Source organism: Oreochromis aureus, linkage group 20 (genome assembly GCF_013358895.1).
Source record: "Oreochromis aureus strain Israel breed Guangdong linkage group 20, ZZ_aureus, whole genome shotgun sequence".
Lineage (NCBI taxonomy): Eukaryota > Metazoa > Chordata > Actinopteri > Cichliformes > Cichlidae > Oreochromis > Oreochromis aureus.
Genome location: NC_052961.1, coordinates 25,154,073 through 25,163,817, shown reverse-complemented (window position 1 = coordinate 25,163,817; position 9,745 = coordinate 25,154,073). Strand labels below are relative to the sequence as shown.

The window sequence follows — 9,745 nt, the reverse complement described above, 5'->3', positions numbered from 1 at the left end:
TCAGTGATAATATAATGCTGTTATGTCAATATGGACCCAAATCTCTAAGGAATGTTTCCAGAATTTTTTTTAAATATGTGCCACAAAGAATTAAGGCAATAAGAAGGCAAGGGGATAACCAACCCAGTAAGTGCACCACATAACTAATGAAGTGGTCAGTGAGTGTATACTATATGTAATGGTTGCATTCTCTTAAAGTGTTAATTGTGTGTAGTTCTTGGAAATTAATTAACATGGTTCATTATGCCTTCTCAGTTCAATTTGAGTACTTTCTGAACAGCTTGTCTTTTCATTGTCTCTTCTTTCTCAAGCACAGCCTGAGCTTAACAAACAGATTCCTTTTTTTAAGTCTGTATCATAGTGTACATATGCAAAAGTGAATATTCTGTACAAACACCAGTTTTTCCTTGTCATTATTCTCACTGTTGATACAAAAAATTAGAAAACTGTCCTCTTTATTTGATTGGATGTCAAGTTTGTGTCCTTGTACTTAATTACATTCAAATTAGAGATCCTTTATTGGCCCTTTATATTAAATATGACAAGGAGTATTCATTACAGCCACCAAAAATCATTTTATTGTAGAAAATTAAAAGAAATAAAACTAGGACAAGGTAGTAAAAAAAAGACAAAACAAACAAACAAAAAACATTATCAGTAGTGTGAAATGAAGCAAATAAAATCATACTTAAAATTGTTAATAATATTCATCATTGTTATCAGTATATCTTTCATCAGAATATTTTACACATATAAAAGTAAAAACAAATTAAATGAATGAATAAACAGAGATGACTGGAATCACCAACCAATGTGTTTTATCTTTACATAATAATCTAACTAATTCAAATTTTATTGGTGTAATTTAAAGTGTGTTTAGTACAAAGGTACATTCACACAACTTGCAGTCTTTTAAAAATGCAGTAATTTAATGGCAGTAGTAGAGTGGTTGTCCTCTAAAATAGTTGGAACACAGACAGCTTCTTTATGACACTAGTTCATTTTTTCAGTATTAATATGGATTCAAAAATAAATAAACTAACAACTTATATTTTTTTAAAAAGTAATGTTTCATATTACGGGACTGAAATGTTAATGACAGAAGAGAATTGTAAGTGGTCACTACAGTGCTGTTTTACAGTGATTTAATCAATGTCACATAAGGTCACAGAGCCCGTTTTAAACCAGAAGCCTGGGAAGAGCGGCTCTGTGAATTTTGCATGAAAGGTGTGTATGAGGCTCAGCTTTTCTGATGAAACACTGTAATAACTCAGAGTTCCTCCTCTCCAATCCAAGAGCACTGCTATTTTTTTACTAGAGGGTAATCTCAAACGCTTTCGAAATTTCCCATGCATGGCAGTGTAGTCAGTACCAGAGCAGTGCAGACCCCAGGACATCTCATTGCATCCTAGGCCACCACTGCTATCCCATTTTCTACCCACTCTTTTGTATGCTGCAGCAATGCAGACCGTCCCACTCCATTCCACTTCCCAGTAACAGAGATCTTCCAGTCCCTCGACACAAAACACCTGAGACCTCTTGAACCTGTTCTCATTTTCAGTTCGTGCAGGTTTCTCCTCGACCTTCTTCACAGTTCTTACTTTTCTGTCTCCTTCTAGGAGGAGTCTTTTGCCTGCTGTATTTTCATCAAACTTCAGTTCTACACCATCTGAAAAAAAAAAAAAACCATTAAATCAATGTCTTTGTGTACATGGACCAGTGAATATAAAAAACTATATAGAAAAGACACAAGAAAAGCAACAAATCAAAATGACATCAAAAGAAAGGCACATATGATTATTTTACTTTAAAAATTAATTTAGCAACAATGGGTTTTTTAAAATCTTTTATGTAGGCTTCCCAGAGGTTGGTGGGACTGGGGCTGCCGTAGGCAGAATCTGGACTCATGACTGAATGTAAAGTTGGTCCAAATATTCAAGTTTCTGTACACATGTTGCCAACACCAGCACCCACTTTGCAGCCTGTCTTGAGAAAGATAACATGGACTTTGGCTTTAAATTGGGAGATTGTACTAGCACTCATTCCTAGTAATCCTGCAACTTGGATTTGTGCAACTCCGCGTTGAAGATGCCCTATGGCACAGGTCCCATCCACACCAACTGACCACTTTAGTAGGGTTCATGCTTACAGGTGGTGTAAACAGGCACCTGTTTGTCAGCACAACCCAAATTACTCAACTGTGCTGCTCAACCTGCAAATACATCTTCTTTACAAATGTGGCACCATTTAAAGGGAAATAAACAGGATTTCTAACACTATAAGACTTATTACCTGAAGCATTGATTGATAATTTCTTTGTTCTAACAAACACAAATTTTCTTACTTTTTGTGCTAAGCTTAGCAAGACATTTTATGTCTACTATGCTTTGGGAGGGGAGGTGCAGATGAGCACTGGTAAACAGCAGCTGCATGACTATTACATCTGTCCCTTTAAATTTTAATTTAGTTTTTTACACAGTCACACTCCTCATACATTACACATTTTACACCTCATCCACTTGCATACAGCAACACATGCACCTATCAGGTCACCTTTAACACTGACTTAAACACTGACTTAAATGTTTTCAATATTTGTTCAATTCTCTTCCAAACACCAGCTGTCTATTGTGTCTATTGTAAGTTTTTGGTGTCTACTAAAATAACAATAAAAGCAATCTGACATTCGACCTGTTTGTTTTTATTCAATAAGCAGCGTGAGCTGTCTGTACATGTATAATATTTTTATTAATTGAGATGAAGTTTGTGTTTCAGTCACGTGTGACTGTTGGTGTTAACTGCATTAAATTTATTAGACATTATGATTATGAAACAGTCTTTTTATCTTTTTATAGCCAGGAATTTTGACAAAGTGCTTAATACTTGTTTTAAATAATTACTCACAGTTAAATTAAGAAAGGATGGCAGTGAAAACACTGAGATGAGTGTTGAGCTAAGATGAGTTATGATGTCATCAAGTACACTGTCATTGAATGATTCTGCTGTGTTATGTTTTTGCAAAGTCCGCACTCCCGTGTGAACTTGCAAAAACTACATAGCAAGAGTACTGAGAAATGGCCAGTCATAATCTGTTTCTCTTTCATTTGAACACACACCAACCACAGTTACATTGTATTGATTGTTTGTTTCTGTATCTGCCTCTGCAGCTCTGTTGGGTTATTTCGTATTTTGTCTTTCAGGTGCTGTTTGTCTTTTGAGAGTGTTTTGTTACAGATGCAGCAGTTGGAGACAGAGTGTGTCTTATGTATCGTGCATCCTCGATTCTTGTCCCCTCCTTTGTAATCTCTCTCTTTTTGTCCCTTTTATTTTTCTATTCCTCCTCCCTCCTGTCTTTATATTATGATCTCTTCTGTCTTTGCCAACCTAGCCCTCATCCCCTGTCAGTTCCAGCATAATACCCACATACCCACTCCACTCAAAGTAGACAGCATCACGTTTTTTAAAACCTATCACTGATGTTTGATGAAGATAGTTTATTGAATACTTGTAGTATTTCTAGTGCAACGATCATCTTGTGAAAAAGTAACAAAGCATTTCAAATTAGAAGACGACTTACATTTCTTAAACCCTGGTTTTAACCGATGTGCTCCGCCGTGGTCCAAACTGACAAAGAAAAACAGATTCTTTAAATTCAGTACAACAGTTGACATTTTCCAACTAAAATCCAGTTTCATAATTTCTTTATAAACTGCTATTGTGGATAACTTTTCAAAGAAATTTTGGCCAAATCACTGGTACAACAGCAGCAATTTTGTGTATGTAAAAGAATACTTCAAATGTACTTGTACATAATTAAAAGACCTGCATAAAAAATACATAATAAATTGTATATTTACATAATATTTAGCAAAACTGCACTAATTAGTGTTGTAAGTCAGAAAAATGATTTGTCATTTGAGCTTCTATTACATTTTGCTTTAAAGCTGATTTTGGCTCAGTAAATCAGTGTTAATATTGTTGGCCAATAATTTTTGTCAACAAATATTTTTTGAGGAAAACAACAGATAAACATGGGATGAAGACGTTCTGGAAAAACAAAATCCAATCAGAACTAATGACGTTGTGTAAAAAGGCCAAACAAGTTTGGAAGTGATCTAATCAGAATAAATCTCCCTGTGCAGGTTAGATAAGCACATTTGATTTACTCCCTACAAAAGAGAAAGCTCCAATGTCCTCAATTTCTCATGAAAACATGACAAAATGTAAAGAAGAGAAGAGCAGATTTATGGACATATTTCACATTTGCTGTCAAGAAAAATAAAATGCTTTGTAATCCATGTGGAGCGACTTCCACCAGTACAAACATGACAAATTTTTACACTTTGCATTTTACTCAACTGAATCAGCTTTAGATTTATTCTACGATAATCTTATATTTAGTCAACTAAAATTAGTAAAAATAAAAGTATTTAGATGCCTAAATTATGGCTAAAACTAAATCAAAAATTGCTGTCAAAAATAACACTGATATAAATGCCATATACCATATACAGACTTAACTTACAGCACTGTCTTCAGCTTCCTGTTTGGGTAAGATTCCTCTCTAACTTTATCCATTAGTCTCTTTGTCCCATTGTCTCCTGGATGATTGTACCTCAGATCCAAATGTTCCAAAAGGGATGCTGTGTTGGACTCAAGAGACAAGGCAAGGAAAGAGCAACCTGTCTCTGTTACCTGACAACCAGACAACCTGCAGAAAAAGCAAACAGAGAATTTCTTTTGTTTGTCCTTCAGAGTTTTGATGATGAAGAAATTTCCTTCTTAATTACTGAAGGTTGATTTTTAACATTCTTAACTCCAGTCAGTTGTAGAACCAGGCATTAATCTTAAATAAGTGCCTTGTCCCCAAAGATTTTACATTACAATCCACCAATTATTCATATGCCCCAGGTGATGGACTTCAAGTGGATGTCAAAAACTTTAAATAATATCTCTTCATCTCTATTTTGAGTCTCAGTCTGAGTCTGAGAAACATTTGATTTTAATTTAAAAAAAAACATTAAAAAAAGGAATCTTGCCTAGCACTGTTAATGCTACACTTGTATTAGGGAAAATAGTTGTTGGAGACCAAAGTACAACCAAAATAATTGCAGACATTAAAAATAAACTTGCAATCTCACTGCCTCTGAAACTGTTGCTTCAAAGACAGGGAACAGGTCAGCGAACAGTTGCCGCCTTCAAAGTGGCGAGTCAACATGGTAAAAAGATCGATTCAGTCTGTTATCAGTCTGCTTAAGTGGGCAACTTTTGCCCTCTATAAACACAGAAATTCATATTTACATTCAGTCCAGATATAACCTCACAGATTTGAAACAGTAATTCAGAGACTCCACCAATAACATAGTTGCTGCAGGACAGCAATCCGGTCTTTAAGTCTGTCGTCATTAGTCATGTCCGAGTCCAAACTCCGCTGCAGGTCCCAAAGTTAAACGATCACTGCAGCATTACTGAGAGTTGAAAAACTGTTTAAATTCCTTCATCTTTAATAGAATGATCAGCGTTGCTGCTTTATCAGGTGTAACGGTTAAGTTTAACATCCAGGCATGGATGGAAAACAGAATTTCTTAAATTTAACGGAGTTAGAAGTTAGCAGGAAGTTAGCTCGCTAGTTTCTATCTAAATATAATATACTATGTTCTGACTGAGAGATTTCTGAAAAAAATTTAAACGTACAGCTCTGCTATCACTTCCAACATAAATGAATACAGAAAACTAAACAGCAGTGACCTTTTTAGGTATACTGAAGTTGGACTAGCTGGTATATAACGATGTGCTACATGATCGCTAGCGACACAGCTATGTTAGCATAACATTAGCACAGTGAAGCTGGTGGATAAACAAACTTTTTTTTCCACTCGATAAAAGTTAACGTGAGGGTTCTCAATGGTTAGGAACAAATGTAATCGCATGGCAGGATGCTGTAAACGGACTAAACTTCAGTCAGGAGAACAACTGAGATAATCCATCCACAACACGAAGTTAGTCATTAATATACTGCTGAATGGGTTGAGCAGTAGTTACATCATAAGGTTTTAAAAACTGAGCTTTAAAATTATTATTAATAAAGACCGAGAGAGGCACAATAGCCCTATTAAACGCAGAGTACTTTGGGTCCGGAAGCAGGATTTATCACGTCATCACTTAAAAACCAGACTGAACTGCAAAATGACACACAACGAACTGGTTCTAGATTACTATCCCTAAACATGACAACATCGCTCCTATGTTAGTCAATGATAAGAGTCTCTTGAAGACACTAGAAGACACTAGAAGAAAGTCTATAAAGAAGGCTGCAATACTTGGGTTGCCCTAATACCTTTTTTAGTCACCTTGAAAACACTTTTCCAATAACTGACCTCATGCCTTAAAGCGTCTTTCAACCCTTTAGGAAACTCTAGACAAAAAAATCGTAAATCAGGAGGCAGTTCACTGATTTCGTGCAAAGGCTGTTAAACGAAATACAAGCAGAGCCAGCACCGCTATTAAAGAAAGGTGAGGAAAGTCGGTATCCAACGCCCACAATAGTCTGGCCAGATAAGGGTGGTGTTCGATTCAAGTGTCAAACATGAAGGAATTTCCTTCAACGACATACTTATGAGTGGACTCGACAAAAACAACACTCTTCTTGGAGTTCTGATCTGCTTCTGCGGAGAACCAATAGCATTTACAGCAGATGTGCAGCAAATCAGATGTTTTACAGTTTCAAAGTCTGCAAGCATCAAATCTTTCTAAGTTTCTTGTGGTATGAAAAAAATAATCCACAAAAACAGTGAAAGGCTTTCAAATGACAGTAAATGTATCTGGCAACAGTCTGTCACCAGTGGTTGCCATCTACTGCCTCGGGCAAGCTGCCCTGGAAGCAGAAGAGAGTTCATCACATACAATTTTTGCATGATCGACTGCATCTTTTCCTAGTGGCGCAGAACCCATTTGTGTCCTGCAGACTTTCTGAGAGATGCTAGCTAAATCAAATATTGAGCTATACAAAATTGCATTCAACAGCAGCATGAAGGCATTCCTTTACGAAAATCTAGCCAAAAGTTTGAAAGACCTGGATTTAGGAGTGGAATCACCATCTCTTCAGAGGAGTCTTGGTCTAATTTTGAATCTTGAGGCAGACAAATTGTTTTAAATTAAGGAGAAGCCTTTGACCAAAATGGGCATTTTTTTTCTCAAGTGAACAGTTTGCTTGACCCTTTAGGTTTTGTAGTGCCAATCACAGTGGGATGAAGAAACTTAGTGAGGAACCTCGGATGAACAGTACGACTGTGACACACCACTGCCAGCATTGAGGAAGAACACTGGAAAATCTGGTGAGACTCTATGAAAGAATTAGAACAATTCCATATTCCGAGACCTTATGTTCCAGCTTATTTGTCCTCACAGACTCGCTACAGAGAGTTGGTGTGTTTTTTTTCAGATTTGTCAGTCATCACGATAGCTTCTGTGGCCTACTTGAAGACTGTTTCTACAACAGGACAGTTTCATGTGGGATTTGTTATGGCAAAGACAAACCTGGCCCCACACCCAGCTCATACTGTGCTTTGCACAGCTGTCTTGGGAACTGAGACTTTGTCCATTAATGGAACATTGAAGTTGAAATTGACATTCATTCTGTGGCTTGCTACTCCGACAGTAAAATAATATTGTTTTGCATATTTAACACCTCACACAGATTTTATGTCGATGTGTCAAACAGGATAACAAGAATCACAAAGTCTTCTCGCCCAGACCAGTGGCATCACATCAGCACTGAAGAAAATTCAGCAGACCCTGACCAACAACTCCTACAACTTTCAAAAGCACCAAATGATTTACTGGAAAATAATTTCCATCAAAACTTCAACAAGGGCACATTGCATAGATTAATGTGTTTGAGCTGGTACATCCAGACATGGATCAGAAGTTCACCCTGAAGAAACACAATGGTTAAAGAAAACTTCAGTGTCATGCCAAGGAAGACCAAATCCCAAAACATTCCACATCGAATGTTGACATAATTTCTGGACAAAGATGGACTACTGAAGGTCAGTGTCCATATGGCCACAACTCACATGTCCTTTGATAACAAACATCCTCTCATTATTCCCAAGACACACTTGCTACAAGACTCAAAAATAATGAGCAAATATAAGGGCAATTTGAGACTGATCTCCGATCATTTCTGATTTCTTCATATGATCAACTTGGCTTGAAAGTTTTAGCAACACTGCTAACAAAGAGACAAACAAACAAAACAAAAAACTCCCCAGTAGTGATCATTTTTGCACACTTACTTGAGAATCTTCAGTTTGCAGTGTGGACTCTTCAGGCCTTCGGCAAGATGTTCCACACCTAAATCCAGCAGGTCATTATGGCTCATGTCCAACTCTGACAGGTTTGAGAATGCAGAGCTTAGGACTAAATCTGTGAGACCACTGCAGGATTGTTCGGTGAGATCGCACCAACTCAACCTGTGAAAATAACTGTAGTCAGAAATCCTGTTGGACATTCTGAAGTACTTGTAGAGTAACAATGTGGTCCAAAGTAAAGATTGATACCCTTGTCACACCACAACACTGGATTTGAAATTTAACCCTCAAGATGTGACTAAACTGTTCAGAAATGATATAAATTTTTAGCATGAAAAGATCACATCAGATTTGTTTCGTTTTTCGGCATAATTATCCATTTGCACAGTCCAATCATTTTCGAAGTTGGGTTAATCTGAGTAGAGAATATAGCCCTGTATACGTCATAATTCATCTTGCTACTTGTGCTACCATTCATTATCAATAAACACTAGACCCCAAAATAGCACCTGCAAATAAACATGCTTACGAAACGGATTTCAAACACCGGGCAATCAGTCACACAGTAGAACATGGAAATAGAGCAGCTGAGAGACAATTCAGCATTAACCTCCTAGGACCAGCCGTCCACATATGTGGACATCACATTTTGGGTTGTCTAAACCAAAATACTGAATTTTGCTCTACAAGGGCCTGATATCCACTTACGAGGACATTATACTGCCTCTGTTTTATCAAAATTTAAAATGAATATCCTCATTTGTGGCTCTCATTTTTCTTAGAAACAAAAATCGGGTAAAAAAAATCTGGTGATTCTTTGTTTTTACATTCATCAGATCCCAATATGCCCAAATATCAAAGAGAAATTAAAAATGCATGCCATGGAATAGTTTGAGTCTTAGGAGGTTAATGAATCGATGGTGCGCAAGTGGAGGAAGCAAGAAGATGACCTGCATGGAAATTGAATGTACAGAAAAAGTAAGTGTATTCTTCAATATTTAATGTGTTACAACTTAACAATGTTTAAAGCTATTGTGAATGAGTTTAATAAAGTTCAATTTATCTGACTGTTTTGTTTGGCTTAATGCGCTTTATAATCCGGTGTGCCTTATGTATGAAAACAGAGCAGGTCATTTACAGTGCGCCTTATGGTCCGAAAAATACACTACCTTGACAATGATATACCAGGGGTCGGCAACCCTGGGCACTAATGCCACAGCTGGCATGCGAAGGGTTAACTGATGGCACAACAACTGCGTGTTGTGCCATCAGCATTGTCTGTGTTTGTTTTATGCAATCAACACATCTGTTTATGTTAATTCAGTTGTGCCGGGGCCCTGCTGCGATTAGTGCGTGGATATACAGCTCCGGAGTGACTGGTTCCAGCTGGAGGACCCGCCCATTAAATGGAAGCTGGAGCGCTGTGGCGGGAG

General features: G+C 37.2%; 1 protein-coding gene across 1 annotated transcript in view; it reads right to left on the bottom strand.

Moving 5' to 3' along the window:
• Nucleotides 1-298: 298 nt before the first annotated feature.
• Nucleotides 299-9,745, bottom strand: part of LOC116325072 — a 32,846-nt gene continuing 23,399 nt past the window's right edge. The window contains exons 13-16 of the mRNA XM_031745882.2: nt 8,298-8,474; nt 4,526-4,711; nt 3,578-3,624; nt 299-1,669 (exon numbers count right to left, since the gene is read on the bottom strand). Coding sequence (XP_031601742.2) covers nt 1,146-1,669; nt 3,578-3,624; nt 4,526-4,711; nt 8,298-8,474 — 934 coding nt within the window. The 3' untranslated portion in view covers nt 299-1,145. The remainder of the gene's footprint in view (nt 1,670-3,577; nt 3,625-4,525; nt 4,712-8,297; nt 8,475-9,745) is intronic.